The 20,352-nt window shown below is 36.5% G+C and overlaps 1 protein-coding gene across 1 annotated transcript in view; it reads right to left on the reverse strand.

The window, feature by feature from the left end:
• The window catches only part of Nedd4 (E3 ubiquitin-protein ligase Nedd4), a 105,806-nt gene that overhangs the window by 80,970 nt on the left and 4,484 nt on the right, over positions 1-20,352 (reverse strand). The window contains exons 2-3 of the mRNA XM_089101850.1: positions 16,559-16,635; positions 6,532-6,613 (exon numbers count right to left, since the gene is read on the reverse strand). Of these exons, the coding sequence (XP_088957976.1) occupies positions 6,532-6,613; positions 16,559-16,635 (159 nt within the window). The remainder of the gene's footprint in view (positions 1-6,531; positions 6,614-16,558; positions 16,636-20,352) is intronic.

Genomic DNA, 20,352 nt, shown 5'->3' on the forward strand with positions numbered 1-20,352 from the left:
AGATTCAGAATATGAGAGAACCCTACTGTAGAGGTTGAAAGCTCCTATATACAAAAATATAGATTTTTTTTTTTTTATCCAGAACAGAGATCATAGATGTGTGTTTATTTGTATTTTTATTTGTTTTGTTTTCCCCCTCGATGATCAAACCTATGATCCTAGAAGATCGAGAGAGGGCTCATTTAATCGGAAGTCAAAAGTTCTAGTGCCTTTTTTAACTGACCAAAAAATAGCTTCTCTCCCACGCCCCCTTTTTCCCCAAAGTCATCTGACCAAATATTTGATCTGATTAAAAAATTGAGATAGCCAGTTGAGATCATTGAAAGATCAAATTGCCTTTGGGGATGATATGACCCCCCATAGTCCTTGGAGAAAGGGCTGTAAGTTGCACAACTTGCCCATTGTTTACATATAGTATTTGTTATTGGAAAATATACGGTAACTTTTTAAAGGGGTGATTTTTGCGGGGGGATTTTCCACGGGAAGAGTTTTCCGTGGGAAGAAAAATTTCCGAGAAAGTTTTCAATGAGGAGAAAATTTTCTGGGAATACTTTCTAGAAGAAACTTCACACAGGGGGGAGGGGATTTCATTGCATGATATGAACAACCGTCACAAATTAAATTAAAAAAAGTTTTTTTTTATCAACCAGAAGTAAGGAGCAAGATTAAAACTTAAAACGAACAGAAATTATCACGAATATAGAGAATCAGAAATATTTACGTTCCCACAACTTTCCCTCAACTACAAGTTACAAGTAGTCACAAGTGAAAATACTCCAAGTCACAGTCACAAGTAGTCGAAGACCCAAGTAGTCGCAATGGTAATCAGTCGTAGTCGCAAGTAGCTGCAGTCACAGTCAAAATTACACAATATGTACGGATCCACTCGGCTCAATAGTAACCAAAACTCTAAAAAACTGAGTTTTGATAACAATAGATGCAATAAAGCAATTGAATTTTTATGCTGATTCTAAATATAAAGTTCATTAAGTTTAATGTTACCCATCAAAATCTACGAGCCTGGAAAAATTTGCCTGATTTTCGACAAAAGGGGGAAACACACCAAAGAGTCTAGGAATCTTAATGACAATCACACCATCAGCAAAATGAGGAATTTTGTATATTTTGCCAGAAGAAAGATCACGGATGCGTGTTTTTTTGTTTGTTTTTGTTTTTCCAAGGGGTGATTGTGTCGAACCAATGGTCCTAGAATATCGTAGGAGGGCTCAATGGAACGGAAATTAAAAGTTCTAGTGCCCTTTTTAAGTGACCAAAAAAATGGAGGGCAACTAGTCCCCCTCCCACGCCCTTTTTTCCACAAAGTCCTCCGATCAAATTTTGAGATTGCACAGCCCATGGGAAAGGAATGGAAGTTATGAAATTTGCTCATTGTTACCGTAGAGTTTTTGTTACAGGGAAGTAAAAGACATTTCGGGGGCGGGGGGATATTCCGTGGGGAGGGATGTTTCAGGGGATGAAAAATCAAGGGGAAATTTTACACTGGGGAAATTTGCCAGAATTCCTATAAAAAATTATTTTTGTTTGTCTTACTTTCTCTTTGCTAACTCAACTTTACATGTGGAGACGTACTGGGGGAATTGTCCGTGAGAAATTTTTAGCGGGGTTGGAATTGTCTGGAGGATTTTTTCCGTGGAAGGGGGGGGGGGTGATTTTCCGCGGAAGAAATTCTCCATGGTGGAATTTTCCACGGGGGCAACTTTCAACCGGGGGAAGGGGATTTCCAGGAAAAAAATTCCCCGGAGTGGGGGGAGTTCCGGCCTAATTTGAAAAACCATCAGAAATAAAAATATTTTTTTAAATGAAAGCATGCTAAGGAGAATTTCCCAGGCGAACTCGCACACAGGAACTTTTCCGGGGGGGGGATTTTCAACGAGGATGGTATTGTCCAGGGGAATTTTCCGGGTAGGGGTATTTAACGTGGGAGGAAATTTCCATGGAGAAATTTTCCATGACGGTAGGGAGTTTTCAATAGAGGGGGAGCCGAATTTCCGGGCATTATTTGAAAAACAATTAGAAAACAAATACAAAAAAGTTTTTACGCTAAAGTTTCACAAAGTTTTTGACAGTGTTTTGGAAACCATGCAGAGTCATAACTGACACCGAATTACTAATGCCAGTTTATCGAGTTGAGTTAATCAAGATAGCGAAAGAATTGTCAATTTTTAAATTATTCGCTTTTCAGTCGACATTTATGGTATATTCCAATAGGCGGTTTTATAAGCCAGCTTAACTTTCCATTAATTGCCCGCGACTGGCAGTTTTTTTGTAGATAAGATACAGCTTCTTACGTATTCTGCCAACTAATAAAATATGAATAAGATTGCTGAATATAGCGTTATTTAGTGTTAACAGCATTGATAGGTCTTTAGAGCACTCACTCTTTCTCTTTACTGGGCTATGAAGCTTCATTTTGTCTTTTCTGGCGCCCAAGGGCTGATTGATTTGCGTCAACCTATCAAGGTTAGACTCCGGATTAATGAGAATTAATAAGTATAAATCTAAGTATGCAAATCCCACCCCCTCAATGTCCTACAATTCAAAAAGCTTTTTTATTTTATTTTTGAGTGTGAACCATAAGTTGCTAGCACAATCGCAAGTCTTTATCTGCCAAAAAATCAATCAGTACAAGTATCTACCGCATTTTTATTTCTTTTCCAAAATTTATTCAAATGACGTTTATCTTAATACTGCCTTACAAATAATTTACTTAATAATTGAAACAAGTTTTGCAATCTTTTATATTATCTTATATTGCAACTGTTATCATTATTCTAAAATCCATAAAACTCCGAAATACCGAAGAAAGCTTGTCTCAATTACCGGAAATAGAAGATTGTTGGAAATAAAGTAAAAAATGACACAAAAAAAGCCTAAAGCTTACAAAAAAACCTATATAATTTTAGCATAAAATAGGCTAATGTGAATTTGGCGATTCTTGGCATGTAATACTCTAGAATTACGATATGGTAGGTGTATTGGTAAAGTGTGACAAACATAGAAATTGCATCATATTACAAAATAAAATGATTAATATGCAAGTAAAGTCTTGTGGATATCAGCTTAGCGTTGATTAATTGAATTGATATTATGTCAATAAAGAGGAGTAATACGGCTTTCACACTATGCAAGTAATTTTCTATGCTAAGTGGTTAAATTAAGTGTAACCTTTCACATTTAAACAAGTCTTTATATTCTAGCTAAAGAAAAATCATACAATTATCATATTCATCGTCTAAAATCATCACAATCAACGTAAGCAAACTATTCAAAAACGCAGAATGACTGGAATAATTTTGCAAATAATCTCTCCAGAGAAACACATGAGCCAATTATACATAAAGTCATAAGCCACATCTGTGGGAAAAAGACTTCCCCCAACCCACTACTGTATGAGCTTATACATAATAATACCCATTATGATAATGATAGTGAAAAAGCTAAGCTATTTGCCACTCTTTTCGTTAATAAGCTAACATCAAATAATTGTAGCAAAATGCCCCCAATTCCTATGAACCCAAGTTACCGACCTCATCCAGGATCTAAGCATATAACCCGCACATTCTAGATCCAGAAAATGAATACTTCAATACATCATATTAGGACCATGACTAGCGGCAGCTATGACAATATACATCCTACATGGATAAATAATCTCATCCCTTCATAAAAACGGAAAATTCTAAATGGTTATAATCATGCTTGGGCTTCATCTATGTTCCCCAATATCTGGAAATGTTTGTTCCTCCTACCAATCCCAAAGAAAAATAAACCCCAATATAACCCCGAGTCTTAAAGCCTCACAATGATTACTCCCGTGATGAAAAATACATTGCAGAAAATGATATAATGTCGTCTCTTCTGGTTCGTTGAAAAAAAATGATATAATCCCCTACTCAAAATGGCTTCTGGGAACACAATTCCTAAATATATGCTTTCAAATGGTTAACAAACGCAATAAATGAATCATCCTAAGAAAAATGTCCTTGTTGCAGCTTTCCTAGATTTTGAAGGGGCATATGACAATGTGAACCACCAAATCCTTTTAATTAAACTTGCAAACCTTGGACTACCCCCCCAGCTAGTATATTTTATAAAATCTTTCATAGAATTGCGAAGTTTCATTGTTTGTGTAGGTTCAGCCTCTTCACCCCAAAAGACAATAACCAAAGGCCTTCCTCAGGGAGCAGTCCTCAGCTGCCTCCTCTTTGCCCTATATCTCTGGGACATGAACCTCCCCCACACGAATCTACAATATGCTGATGATATGGTACTATGGTCATCTGGCAACACCTTTGAGATTGCACAGTCAAAGCTGCAAAAGTCACTTTTCCAATTTGAAAAATTCCCTCGAACATTCAGATTTACCCATTGCACCTACCAAGTCAAAAATAATCCAATTTCACCGAAAGCGAAATCATGTTAATGCAAGACTAACTCTAAATGGAACAACTATTCCAGAAGATAATCATATTAATTACCTAGGTCTCATGCTTGACCAAAAACTTAATTTCCACCTCTACATTTCAAACACAATAAAAAAATGCTATAGAAAAACAAATATACTAAAAAGACTTCTTTCTACACCCTGGGGATGTAAGGAGAAAACTTTACTCCAGTTTTATAAATCACATATAAGACCCTATATTGACTATGGGCTCATCGTCTATGGTGGATGTTCAAAGACCCAGATTAAAAAAAATTGAAACAATACAAAACGACATAATATGTCTCATGTTTGGTCTTAGGAAACCCACAAGCACCAAGTTTCTGCTTATGGAGAGTGGATTAACAACAATAAGGGAGAGACGTAGCTTTCTCTTGATAAAGCATCTTACGAAAATTGATTCAAATAGCTCAAACACCCTACATAATTGGTTAAGAAATCCAGCCATGTATAGAGGCATTGCAGATGAGTATGCCAGTATTCAAAAGAAGTTCCATGTACCCGCAAAGTCTATTGCACCTACTTTCCCCCAATCCCCTCCATGGAATTGGACAATCCCTATAATAAATACTTATTTCTCAAATTGGACTAAAGATTTAACCGCCATTGCTTTTCTCCAAACAAGAATTGCTGAACTTAAAACAATTACTTATAAAAACTATTTCCAAATATTTGTTGATGGGTCCAAAATGAATGAGAAGGTAGCATATAGTACCTTCCTTCTTCACCTTAAAATTACAATGGGTGTCAAATTATATAATAGTGTATTAATAATGTCTGCAGAGTTAAATGCCATAATCATGGCATTAGAACACCTTATGGAAAATAAACCCTTGATTGCTAATTCAAATAATTTTATAGTTTATTCTGACTCTTAATCAAGCCTTGAGTTGCTGTCTTCAGCTCCTCAGTATAAGCTAGATATTGACACTTATCATTGTCTTAGTATTACAGATAATCTTGCTTCAAGTGGCATAAGAACTTATCTTCAGTATATTCCTAGCCACTCTGGTATAAGTGGTAATCATCAGGTTGATGAAATAGCAAAAAATGCTATAAATATTGAACAGCCAAGTGGGAGACCAATCCCCATTAGAGATATTTACCGATGGAGACTATCAGATATTATGTTTAATTAGAAAAATCCTACTCTTTCCCCCTTTCCCAATAAATATTTTTCTAAAATTTATCATAGAATTCGTTCTGGAACAAATGGAATAAACTTTCTTGCATTCTCGTATCTGTTTCCTAATTCAAGTGGTTCAGTTCCCCTGTCCCCTCTTTGCAGGTATTGTATTATGAATAATGAAACAATTGACCACTGCCTATTTGAATGTAATATGCTGACGTCTGCAAAGCATACTTTGCATTGTAAACTGTTAAAGTAAAAATGCTTCAAACACCACAAAATTTCACTGTCAGCCAAGAGCCTATCCAACTATACCTACAAACAGAGCATAGAAATCGATATCTATTATCTTATATTTGAACTGCTTGAGGTGAAAGATATACTGAAAGATATCTGAAAATATTTAATAAATCAGAGACAACCAAGCCAGTAGCTCTGTAGCCCACAGAGTGAAGCAAAAGGAAAAGGGCTAAATAGTATCAACTGAAAAGCCCGCCTGCTGTGAAATAGAAGAAGAAGAATGAGGATGGTGAATCAAGTTCTGATCAAGCCTGAAGACTTCCAACGGAAAGTTTATCAATTTATTTTCAAAATTTATTTATTCCTCATCCAGAAGATATACTTTGTTTCTACTATATTGACGTCTCCATAATATGAAATAAACTTAAATAACAAATAATACTAAACAGAGATGAAGTCAACTTTGCACTGCCTACACTATCAACATAATTTGCTCGGCAACATTATATAACATGACGTAAAGTCCTGAATTATGTTAGTGAGAAAGGTTCAATGCCATAGTTTGAACGAACCATAGGAAGCATGAAGCCGAGATTTAACACTAACTAAGCCAGAATTTCTAGTTTTGCTTCTATCTACCTTCCCTCACCCATAGAAACGAATATTGGGTGCGTCCAAATCATTAAGCTATACTCACTCTTCTCTTGACTTTGGTCTGGATAACATCAACTGATGTTGTACTTTGAAGATCTACAAGTTCCACTTTGACATACGGGTCACTGAAAAAGAGAAAAATAAGATCGTTTTAAAATAAGACAAATCCACAGAGAACAGCTGAAGCACTTATTCTAAATTTGACCTCATAGTGTCCGAGCCATAGTCAAACCTGACGAAAAAAAACACATTATTAATAATTGACATGTGTTTGTTCTCGATTTTAAAATCACACTTGTGTTATATAAGTGAAAAATTATTTTGACCACAAACTGGTTTGACAAGTTTGTATAAACACTAATTTGTTTCCAAACTGTCTCTATTAGTACTATGTCTTAGTATCTTTAACCAGACATCTATTAAGGATAGAAAAACTTGCCACTGTAGCAAAGATGACTATTATCGCAGAGTATCCCCCTTACTAATGAAGCGAATGAATCAGAAAGATTCTTTCTTCTAGCTGTTGAATGACGTTGTTAATAAAGTTCGCTAACACGATATTCTGGTGAAACGCAGGGACATAAATGCGAAAATTGGAAATTATGCGCAATACGCACCCACAATGATTGGTCCACATGTACTTAGGGATCTAAGCAAAGATGGTGTGCATCTCATTGAATTTTGTGCTACCTATGAATTAATTTTTGGAAGTACTTGGTTTCCACACGAGACCGTTTATAAGTATACTTGGAGTTCACCTGGTGGCATGATAAAAAACAAAATAGGCCAAATACTTATTAGTTAACAAAGGAGACGATGTCTGGAAGATGTTAGAACTTACCATAGTACAGACAGGCTTTGGTAACTTGTAATAGTTAAATCCCAGCTCAAGCTGAAGGTTCTGACGAAAACTTGCAATAGTATTAAGAAGTTTGATGTCAGGTTTCATAGCCCGACTCTGCAGAGGAATTATGATCTTGCACTAGAAAACAGATTTGCTGACTTGAGCTCAAGGATTGCAATGCACAGAGCATTAATGGAATGTGGGGGGTTAGTGACGCAGTGCATTAAAGACGTTGACGCGATGTAGGAGGAAATAAAAAGCGCGAAAAGGAAGAACAGATTAACAATGCTACTTGGCAACTTACACAGAAAAGAGAAGACATAAAAGTGCCTGTTGATAAATACTCGTTTGGTCATCTATGTCATAACCATTATTGCAATGTTTTGGAAGAACAGTAATTAGATGCCAATAAGGAAGTTAAGAAGTCTGTAAGAAGGGACAAGAGAGCCTACATTAAGAACCTAGCTGATGAGGCTGGACAAGCTGCTGATCGCAGTGACAGCAAACATACTAACCAAAAAGATAGCCGGCACCCGTAGAGACGTCTGTCAAATTATCGACAATGCAAATTAGCTTCTGACCAGTCAAGAAAGTGTGACTGAACGTTGGAGACAGAACTTTGCTAATGTTCTTAAGCAACCTATCACCCAAGATCCCCTTGAAATCCCTGATATACCAGTCTTAATTATATTCAATTAGCTTTTTAATCTTAATATACATTAGGTCCAACTATTCATGATGAAGTTGACAGTGCTCTTGAGGCCTTAGATGAATGAGAAAGCATCTGACCACGACAAAATCCCACCTGAGCTACATAGATAAGGCAGAAACGCTATCAGAAAACTACTTTTTAAGCTATTGATAAACATACGGAGTGCTGAGGAGGAAAAAAGCTATGATTGTCTAAATTTTAAAGAAAGGAAAGAAACCAGTTTATGATAATTGGAGAGGAATAGCACTCCAGACGATTGGAAGTAAGACAATATTAAATAGAATTTAAGAACAAGTCAATTTCCAGTTAAAAGCTGAAATTTTTTTTTGACCAAATCGACACACTACAACCATATCATAAGCAGCGCAATAGCGCTGCCTAAGTAAAGAACGATATTGGTACAATGTATTATTATTTTTGTTTTCTTGGTCTTAGGCCAGGGCACTTCGTATCGAAGGAATTGTCGTAGAAACTTCGAAAAGGGCTCATGTGATTGGAAATTGGAGTGGCTAGTGCCCTTTTTAATAGTCGAAAGTGATTGAAGGGCAATTAGCCCCCCCCCCAACGCCCATCATTCCCCAAACACATCCAATCAACATTTTGAGATAGCCATTTTGTTCAGCGTAGTTGATTTCCAGATAGAAAATATGTTTTTCACGAGGTCATTTCCCCACAACCCTCAGGGCAAGGATTTTAAGTTATGCCCTGGGGCATATAAGAAGGATTTTGGCACAACAAATTGTCTATTATTTTTTCCTTTAGACCAGGGCACTTCGTATCGAAGAAGTTGTCGTAGAAACTTCGAAAAGGGCTCATTCAATTCGAAATTGGAGTGGCTTGTGCCCTTTTTAATAGTCGAAGGTGATTGGAAGGCAACTAATCCCCCTTCCACGCCCACCATTTCCCGAAACACATCCAATCAAAATTTTGAGATAGCCATTTTCTCCGGCGTAGTAGATTTCCAGCTAGAAAGTACCTTTTTGAGGAGGACATTCCCCTAAAGCCTCAGGGCAAGGGTTTTAAGTTATGCCCTGGAAGATATAAGAACGATGCTGGCACAATGTATTATTTATTATTATTTTTTCCTTTAGACCAGGGCACTTCCGTATCGAAGAAGTTGTCGTAGAAACTTCGAAAAGCGTTCAATCAATTGGAAATCGGAGTGGCTTGTGCCCTTTTTAATAGTCGAAAGTGAATGGAAAGCAACTAACACCCCTTCCAAGTCCACAATTTCCCGAAACACATCCAATCAAAATTTTGAGATAGCCATTTTGTTCAGCGGAGTTGATTTTCAGATAGAAATTATGTTTTTGAGGAGGAAATTTCCACAAAGTCCTCAAGGCAAGTGTTGTAAACTATACCCTGGGAGTTTATAAGGTTTTTACAGAAGGCGTTGTTGTAGAAAATTCAAAAAAGGTTCGTTCCATTTGAAATTCAAAGAGCTAGTGCTCTTTTTAATAGTCAAATGTAATTGAACAGCAACTAACCCCCCTGTCACGCCCTCCTTTTCCCAAAACACATCCAATCAAAATTTTAAGATAGCCATTTTGTTCAACGTAGTTGAAAGTTCTGGAAATTAGGTCTTTGAGGATGACAACCCCCCCCCCCCACAGCCCTCAGGGCAAGGGTTGTAAGTTATGCCCTGGGGGCATATAAGGTTTTTATAAAAAGCTTTGTTGTAGAAACTTTAAAAAGGGCTGACTAGAATGGAAACTTAACTGACTTGTGCCCCTTTCAGAAGTCGAAAGTGATTGGAAGCCAACTGACACAGAGTCCGCGCCCACCATTTCCCCAAACTCATCCAATCAAACTTTTGAGATAGCCTTTATCTTCCACGCAGCTTAAAGTTCAGAAAATTATACATTTGAGCAGGACACTCCCCCCCAGTCTTCAGGGCAAGGGTTATAAGTCATGCCATGGGGGCATATAAGTATATATTGAAATCTTTGTCGCAGAAACTTGAAAAAAGGGCTCATTGGATTGGAAATTCAAAGGGCTAGTGCCCTTTTTAATAGTCTCGAAAGTGATTTGAGGGCAACTAACCCCCCTCTCACGCCCAACTTTCCCCAAACACATCCCCCACTCAAAATTTTTGTATAGCCATTTTATTCAACGTAGTTGAAAGTTTTGGAAATTAGGTCTTTAAGGATGACAACCCCTCCATCACCACAGCTCTCAGGGTCGTAAGTTATGCCCTGGGGGCATATAAGGTTTTTTAAAGAAAGCGATGTGCTAGAAACTTCAAAAAGGGCTCATTCAACTGGAAATTGAAAGGGCTATTGCCCTTATAATAGTCGAAAGTGATTGAAGGACAAATAACCCCCCTCTCACGCCCACCATTTCCCCAGACACATCCAATCAAACTTTTGAGATATCCATTTTGTTCAACGTAGTCGAAAGTTTTGGAAATTAGGTCTTTAAGGATGAGAGCCCCCTCAGAGACCTCAGTGCAAGGGATGTAAGTTATGCCCTGGGGGCATATAAGGTTTATATAGAAAGTTGTTGTAGAAATTTCAAAGAGGGCTCATTTGATTGGAAATTGAAATTGCCCTTTTTAATAGTCGAAAGTGAGTGGAGAGTAATTAACCCCCCTCTCACGCCCACCATTTCCCAAAACACATTCAATCAAAGTTTAGAGATATCCATATTGTTCAACGTAGTTGAAAATTCTAGAAATTATTTATTTAAGGATGACGAAACCCCCAGAGCCCCCAGGGCAAAGGTTGTAAGTAATGCCCTGGGGGCATATAAGGTTTTTATAGATAGCGTTGTCGTAAAAACTTCAAAAGGGACTCATTCAATTGGAAATCGAGAGGGCTAGTGCCCTTTTTAACACTTGAAAGTGATTGGAGGGTAACTAACCGCCCTCTGACGCACACCATTCCCCCGAACACATCCAATCAAAATTTTCAGATAGCGATTTTGTTCAACGTTGCAGAAAGTTCTGGAAATTAGGTCTTTGAGGATGACGACCCCCCCCCCAAGCCCTCAGGGCAAGGGTTTTAAGTTGTGCCCTGTGGGTATATAAGTTTTTATTGCAAGCGTTGTCGTAGAAACTTCAAAAGGGCGCATTTGATTGGAAATTGAAAGGGCTAGTGCCTTTTTTAATAGTTGAAAGTGCCTGGGGAGCGACTAACGCCCCTTTCACGCTCACCATTTTCCCAGACACATCGAATCAAAATTTTGAGATAGCCATTTTGTTTAACGTAGTTGAAAGTTCTGGAAATTAGGTCTTAAAGGAGGACAACCACCCTCACAGCCCCTAGGGTAAGGGTTGTAATTTATACCATGTGGGCAAATAAAGTGCTAATTGAAAGCGTAATCATGGAAACTCAAAAAGAGCTCATTCGGTTGGGAATTGACAGAGATGGATCATTTTTTATAATTCTAGAACGACTGGAAGGCTTGTAACTTTTAAAGTAAAGATCGATTCGGGAACAATGTATTATTTTTTCGTTGTTGTTGTTCCGTCATTACAGAACACAGACGGCACTTCAGTATCGAAGGAGTTGTCATAAAGGGACAAATAATACATCAACGATACAACGGGCTAAACATTCGATTGACAAAAATAGAAAGAGTTGATGCCCTTGTTTAATAGTCGAAAATGATTGGAGTGGTAACTAATCCTCCTCACATCGCCCATCCGATCCTCAATTATACCGTGGATCTGCTGTTTAAAAACTAAATGTTGCCTTAAGATTAAATCTTACAAGGTACTTAGCATGTGTTAAAATTTGCTGAAGTTCCCAATAAGTGCATGCCCAGCAGTATTCCAAGAACGACTGAGGGTATTATGTTCAAAATTCAGGGGCTACTTCTGCTCTTAAAATGTAACAAAATCAAAATAGCGTAAGTATATCCAAGCTATTAAAGAAAGTAAACAGATTTTTTTTGCTATTGTTATCAAGGTTTCTATTCCAGGTCAACTATAAGAGGTATGAAACTAAATTAATCGCAACTTTTTGTGTCCAGATTTTTGAAAGAGTGTATGTTGTTAAAAATTGCTGAAATTTTTTTTCCAGCATACAAATAGCAGGCCAAACTATAAATTCGTTAAAACTCGAAAAGATTTAAAGTATTATTTTCTTTTTTCCTGAAAAGACTATGTCAATATAAAACGAACAGAAATTAATTAATAATAAATTTCCACAAAAATAAGTTTTTCAAAGAAAAGTAAAGAACTCCATTAAACAAAAAATGAGCAAAAATAAATCAAATAATCTACCAAGCGTGAAACTACCACAAATCAGCATCGATAAATAAATGAAACTCAAAACGAAGAGAAATTACAATAAATAACCGAGCCAAACTCAAAATGAGCAGAAATTAACATAAGTTGGGCTCAAAACCCCTATGCCTTCCCAAGGCCAGAACATAATTTTCACTTTACTGAAAAAAAATATAAATGAATGTGCATTGTCAGTTTAATACACATATACTGATATTTAGCAATCAGAATGCTAATATTATTTTATTTCTCTAAGTTATCAAAGTAAAAGACTATGAATTTTTTTAGTAAAGTGCAAATTATATGCTGGCCTTGGGAAGGCATATGGATTCTGAGCCCTAATTATGTTAATTTCTGATCATTTTGAGTTTGACTCGGTTATTTATTGTAATTTCTGTTCGTTTGAATTTTGAAACGAAAATGAAAATTGAATTTTGCCGTCTAGCCGATATGGTTTTCGTAAAGGTCATTCCACTACACACGCTGTACATCATTTTATTATAAAAATTAAGGAATTTTTGGATTCATGACGTCGGCAATTTTAGTGGATCTTTCGAAAGCTTTTGATACTGTTAATCACGAGGTATTAATATAAAAAATGAATAAAATACATTTTCTGGTTTGGATGCTAAAAAAGACAAATCGTATTTGGAAGATAGAATGCAGACTGTAGTTGTCAGATCATCAACATATTAAGAAAGAAAAACAAAATCCGGGGTTTCCCAAGGTTTGATCCTAGGGCCACTACTTTTCATGATATCTGTTTCAGAAATAAAAGAACTTGTAACTGATTGTATACTAATACCACATGCTGATGACACAGTAATATTGTTTAAGTCATATACACTAGATGGTTTGTTTGCTATAATGGAGACAACTTTAGCTCAAGTTTTCTAGTTATGGTATTTGCAAATGAATCATCTATCATTAAATATTTCGAAAATGATTTTTTCAAATATACAACATTTTGAAAGAAACAAGATACTTTTATTTGGAAATGTATTAATTGAAAGGGTAACCAATTTCAAGTATTTGAGAATGATTATTGATGAAATGATTACATGGAAAGATCATGTGAGGGCACTTTGCATTAAAATCTCCCGAGTGACACGTATTCTAAATAGACTAAAGCATTTTATTCCTCATGAAGCACTTAAAACATTATATTTTACTATCATTTCTTCCTATTTAGAGTAAGGATGTGCTCTTTGGTCCAATTCTTTTAATTATAATACACGCAAAATCTAAGTAATACAAAATCAGGCAGTAAAAACTCTATTTTCATATAATACCTCTACTAGTGATTCATTCCGCCCATACCCAACACCATACCCAACAACTTCATCTGAAAATAATTTACTCTATATCAGAAATGCACCACAGCCATAGAGGTGCACTGTCATTACAACATATTGGTGAAGAGGTGTGGAATATGTTGCCCAACTATATGAAGGAACCAATTTCGCTAAGTTCGTTCCAAAAAAATATTACAAAATATTTTATTGAGTAGATTAAAGTTGTTTGTTTAGTTTTTCCATTTAATGTTTTGTGAGTAAGGTATGTGTCCCATTGGATGCGATAATCCTATGAAGTGATTTATTTCTTTTCATATGTGGAATACTCGTATATTGCCCAAATATATACTTATATACCAAATATAAGAATTGATTTCGCTAATCTCGTTCTAAAAAAAAAAAAACTTAAAAATATCTTATTGAGTAGATGAAAACAGTTTTTGTTTGTTTGTTGTTTGTTTAGTTTTTCTACTTAATTTTATCAGAAAACGGATGTTTTTGTTTGATGATAGTTGTCAAATATTTTGTGATGTTTTTTATCAAATAATTGACTTATCAAATTCCAGTATTTGCCGTTTATAGCCTCTGGCACGTTGGCAGTACGGGAGTAAGTGTATGGGTTGTTTTTTATTTTGTCAATAAATCCAGTCAAATTGAGTCAATCTTGACTTAAATAGGACAAGGACAACTTTTCTATGACGCTTGGAGCTGGATCCCTCCAGGCCTCTAGAAGAGTGGTAGACAATGGATCACTATCTGTGGTTCCCTTGAGGATGAAGCAGTTCTACAATCATTCCTCAATGAGCTGTGGTCTCTGGTTTAGGATCGTCAGACATGGAGGTCAAACATTACTACTTTATACACCATTAGGTGTCAGAGGATCTAAATAAGTAAGTTCCATGCTTCCATATGTTCTAGTTCCAAAAAACAGCGCCTGAACTCTTTATTCTGATGGGTCAGTCACAAATTTTAAGCTTTGAAAGTTGAGCACTGTTCAACAAGAGACATTACAAATAGTATAACATGCATAAATTCAATTCAAGTGTGACTTTAATGAGGCCAACATCAATCAAATCATAAGTTTTTCTACTTCTTCTTCATTAAATCCCTCAGCTCTGGCTGGAGGTAAATGCAAAGACAAGTTTTATTTTTTCATCATCTTGAGTTATGAATATGCATCTCAGATCAAGGTTTAGTCATAATAAAATTATTAATATTCCTTCTGTCATGCTTTTGCCTTCTATTGCTATTACTAAAGACTCAACAAATGTTGAAGCTCCCTATAATTGACACAATGGCAAAACTCCTGGCAGAGGGAACATGAGGAATAGATGGCAGCATTGATCCTTGCAAATGGCTACATAGAACATAGGGGCAGTGTATGTAGGTCTCTAAGTTAGAGGTGAAAATTAAACATCCAAGTTAAAACGAAAATTAGTAGAGATAGAGTGTACTGCCTATGTTACAGAAAAAACTTGCTCTGCTAGATTACAAAACGTAATGTAAAGTCTTAAGTTATGTTAGCGAGAAAATTTTACCGTACAGACTTGTCAGCAACTGAAGCTTCCTGGGGTCAATACAATGGCACACTTCACACAAAGCAAAACGGAAGCAAATAACAGGATGAAGCTTTTTCAGGTGTTTTACCGACTCTATAAGTGGTTGATTTTATCTTGGTATTTCTTTCTCTCTGCTGAATTCAGATTTTACCACCCACCACCCTCCCCAGCCCTTTGCATACGTCCCTGGATTAACATAAAAATTCAATGTTTTAAGATAAAGCATGCCTGACTGCAGTGGTCTCAAGATTGCCATTTTTTCTTTTTCTGCCATCCTAACAAGAATTTTCAGCCAAAATTTGACTAACAGTTGCAAAACCACATGCAAACAAGAAAAATTGTTGGCTAATACTCTAGCAAATTCCTCTACCAATAAGAACTGTTGTCAGAGAATTTAAAGCACAATATTCAAAACTAGCAATGTTGTAAAAACAGGATAACTAGTTTCTCTGCCATTAAATACTCATCAAACCCATGACTGCTAATATATTTTAGACTTAGCAAATTATTTGTTGGTTTCTTACAAATATCATCAGAGATAGGAGAGCCTAATAGACTATGTTTCACTTTTTTTTTCCAGCTTGAATTCTTTTGAACATCCCACCCAATTAATACATTTATGAGATTTGTAACCTAAAAAAGTTTTTTTTTTTTTAGCTAATACTTTTGTTTGCACTAGCAGACAGAACATTTTTAATTTACAAGTGGATGGTGGAAAAACATCCATAAACCAAGACAGTCAAGAAACAATGGAGAAGAGGACAATTTTGAAGTTTTCTGAGTCTGCAGCCAGGGGTACCAAAAAGGGGGAGAGGACAACAGCCTCCCTGGATTAAAAAATACTCTTTTTTGTTACTTCATTTAGAAAAAGGCTCCCCTCTCCCAATATATTTTAAAACTATCTTTTGTATCTTAGTTTAAAAACCAGAAACACCTTGCCCTCCTCCATTAGCTTCTGTGGATTTACACCCATGTCAGCAGCAGAGAAATAGCAGTTGAAAATTCAAACAGTATGATTATTTACTATTTTGATTTAATCTTCCTAGAATTGCCAAAGGGAAGAAAGTTCTTCAATATATATTCGGGAATTTATCTCCCTTCTCAATAAACAAGCATGATATTAGGGTGAGCTGGGAAAGCTGGATTTACAGAATTCAGACATTACACTTACACAGTTGACATTACCACACTTAAGTAAACAGAAGAACCCTTTAAGATTGATGAAAGGAGCAGTGAGGAAACATTGAACATAAAAATACACTTTCTGAAGCATCAGACCAATTTCAAGAAAAGCAAAAATGTTTAATAACACACACTTGATTTTTATTGTAAAGCTGTGGCATTAAATATTAATAAAGTGATGTTACCACCAATTTTTTTTTTTGAATTTTTAAAGTGCTTAATTACAAAGAAAAGAGGAAAAACAGACCTTGCACCAAATATGTCTTTTCTTGCTAAGCTATGTCCAGCTATTACTTTCAGCTTCAGTAGTTTTGTGTATTCCACCTGAAAATAGCCATTATATCAAATCAAATATTTAGAAGTTATACAAGAAAGTTACATGCTGTATATCAGAAGTGCATCCAGGATTTTTGTTCAGGGGAGGGGGGGGGTACACAAAAACCTCAAAAAACGCATACAAAATGTTTTTATATCCAATTTTTTTACGTTTTTACGAGTCAGACAAACATTTCGGGGGGGGGGGGGTCAAACCGGGTAACCCCCCCCCCTGGATACAGCCTTGGAGTATACAAAAAAAACTAGAGCTGTTAGTAATTATCATTTAAATGAGAAAAAATTGATAAGTTTTATTTTTACTTGTCAAAATGTTTGAATTTTATATCCAATCTCAATGAACAATTCAATCAGCTAGGGAAATTCTTTTGCATTTTAGCATTCAATTTTCTTTTAGCTTACGAAAACACACCTTCCAGATAAGCCTAGCATCAGATAATATGTTATCTATTATTTTATACCTGTAATAGTGATCTTATTTCTGTTAACCATACAAACAAGTTCTAATACCTCCTATATAGCATCACGTTATTATGAAACCATTGGACAAGTTAACCATATTAACTTAAAAATAAAAAAAACTGTGGATTAAGACAGAAAGAGCCATACAATGTGATTATCTAAAATTTTCTGCATATTATTAAGTAAGAATGTTATTATCATAGAGTTTTAGTTTTTTGTACTTCTGTATCAGGCCTATAAGGAGAGAGAAAAAAGGGGGAAGGGGAGGAGCAATTGTTATGGTAGAATATTTTGAAAGACTCTTGAATGGGGAATTTAATGGTAACACTCATTTATTATTGTAATGTTTCCTTCTATGGAGTCTTTATATAGAAAACCAAGATAATAATAATAAGATTATGCAAAACAAATAGGCCACAGGACCTCTAAAAAATTTTTTTTAATTGACAAAAATTATAGGCACTTTCACAGTAGTGTTTGTCCAATTCCTACTTCTATAAGTTTAATGAGTTGGCATTGATGACTTTGAAGGGGAGCTTGTTCTAGTGTTGTGTTACTTGGTTCTTGAATGCCCATCCACCAATATCCTTTTGGAACCTCTCCTCTTGAAGCTTGAGGTTGTGACCATGAAGGTTCGTGTGGCTGAAGCTGAGAACATCGGTAGCCTGGATGTTTTTGTAGCCATTGTAGCAAAGCTTCTATAACTCAATGAGGTCTCCTCAGTGTAGTTGATAAGCTAGTGAAGGAAACTTGAGCTTGCAGAGCCTACCTTTGTAAGGTAAGTTTCTCAGAGTCAGACAGAACTTTGTTATTCGTCTTTGAACTTTTCGAGAGCTTTTATGTCTTTGTTGTAAAAGGAATGTGCAGTGCAATTACCATATTCAAGGATTGGCTGTACTAGAGCTTTGTAGAGAAGGCAAAGGGTCTTATCATTTCCAAAAGTGAAGTTGCGCCTTAAAACTCCTACAACACAATTTGCTTTCCCAATAATGCTGTTATAGTGGGCCTGGAAGTCAAGGTTGCTGTCAATGACAACTCCCAAGCTGCACTCCTCCTGGCATGATGTGATCAGTAAGTCTCCTAGTCTATATTCATAGTGGATAGTAAGTTTCCCTATCATTAGCTTGTGGCTTTTGCTGATATTGATTTCCATCAGCCAGATGGACATCCAACTATTGAGCTTGTCAAGGTCCTCTTGCAGAGATTGTGCATTGGCAGCTATTTTGATTAATTTATACAGCTTGGTGTCATCTGCGTACAGTAGAATCTCTGAGTTGATGCCTTCTACTAGATCATTGAGATACAGGTATAAGAGTTTGTAAGGAGTTTGTATAAAAGGCAACAATGAGGTACTTTGTCAAAGGCCTTTTTAAGGTCTATGTAAAAGACATTGACTTGATCACCCTTATCTGCATGCATTTTCCAGTTTTCCACTGCCAGAAGAAGCTGTGCCTCTGCTGACCTTCTCTTCAAAAACCCAAACTGTTTGCTAATGATGATCTTTCTTTTGCTCATGTGCTAATGGATGTGGTCAGATATCACAGATTCCAGTATTTTGGAGGTTACACTGGTAGGACAGTCATTTAGAGGATCTTGGTAGTTTATCGTTTTGTGCACTGGAATCACTATTGCCTTTTTCCAGATATTAGGGAGTACATTTAACTGTAAGGATTTTTGAAAAGTCATCAGTAGGGGCTCTGCAATTAGATCTGCAGTTTCTATTAACACTCTGGAGTGAAGTCTGTCCAGACCTGGCAATTTGCTTATCCTTAGCTCTTTGAGTTTCTTCAGGACCACCTGTGGGTCTATCTTGACCCTGAGTGTTTTGTCAGAGACTATGGTTTGCAGGGTTGGTAGTGATGACTGAATAGGTTCCTGGGTGGCTTTGCAATGCGTTTAGAATTGATGGGGTTCCAAAACATTCTGGGGTTGGTCTTGACAGATTCTGCAAGGTTTTGCTCTCACATGCTAGCTACTTGCCTGGTTTGTCACCTTACTTTATTTCATAGCCTTTGGTAGGCTCCTGCTTTGAGAGGGCTCAACTTGTCAGTTACATGATTTTTCCAACGGGCTTGCATTTACTTGATGAGGTCCAAAACAGTGCATGGTAGGGTTGGTCTTTTATATTGTTTGGCAACTGATATGTGTTTCTCCTCAGCCTGAGACATGATGGAGAGGAATTTGGAGTAGATTTCCTCCCAACTTTCAGTCAAACTGAACTCTTTTTCCCAATCCACTGTGCTGAGGTCATTGCACATTGCAGCAAAGTCTGCTCTGTTGTAATTTTTCTTGGTGTTTTTTGTCTTTGCTGCCATTGGCCAAAATCTGGAAGCCTACAATACAGTGATCAGACTTTCCCACCAGTGCTAGTAGGAAGATATCCTCTATCATTTCTGAATTGTTTGTCAGGAGCAGATACAATATACTTGGTCTATCCATATCTCTGGTTTTGGTGGGCTCTAAGATCAATTGGTTCAGATGAGAGTTATTCACCAATTCTAAGAATTTTGCCTTGGGTGATGTTGGGTTGTACAAGTGCACATGCTGTCTAGACCAGTTGATTTTTAGTAGGTTGAAATCACCCACAATGACTATGTTTGATAAATTTTCACTGCAAATTTCAGTAATTTCTGCAAGCAAGTGCGAGTCATTTTCAAGACTGCTATTGGGACTTCTGTAGTAGATTCCGAGTTTGATATTTGCTCCATCAGCTACTGTTATTTTTAACCAGATACTTTCTTGGGATAGTTCATTTCCTTTGGGACTTACAGGGGTAGCTTTGATGTCCTATCTGTAATAGCAGAGGATCCCCCTTCAGGTTTGCTGTTCAATGTTTCTCTCTAGGACCTTTTAATTTGGAATCTGTAGCTCTGGGAGTGTAGGCAGGTATCTGCTATTTTTCGGTTTCACCTCAGCTATTCCAACTATATGGGGATTTTCAGCGCTTACAATCTGTCTCACTTCATCCATCTTGTTTAGCAGAGAATCAGAATTAAAATAAAGACATTTAATTCCAGTCAAGGCCTTTTTCTGGAACCTGCAGGCAGCTGAAGCAACATCTGGTTGGTTGTTGGAGGACTGTGATCTCCTTGCTTGGCATCTAGCAGCTTGTTCAGTTCTTTGCATTGGCATGAGATTGGGATTCACATAGATGTATTGTTGAACATGGTTGTCAGTGGATCTTTGCAGATTTGTTGCACTGTTCAAGATTTTTGATCACTTTCTTTGGGTTTCTTTGCAGTCCTT

The sequence above is a fragment of the Artemia sp. Qi Xiang Cuo genome, chromosome 15 (genome assembly GCF_049724085.1).
Source record: "Artemia sp. Qi Xiang Cuo chromosome 15, ASM4972408v1, whole genome shotgun sequence".
NCBI classification, from domain to species: Eukaryota; Metazoa; Arthropoda; class Branchiopoda; order Anostraca; family Artemiidae; genus Artemia; species Artemia sp. Qi Xiang Cuo.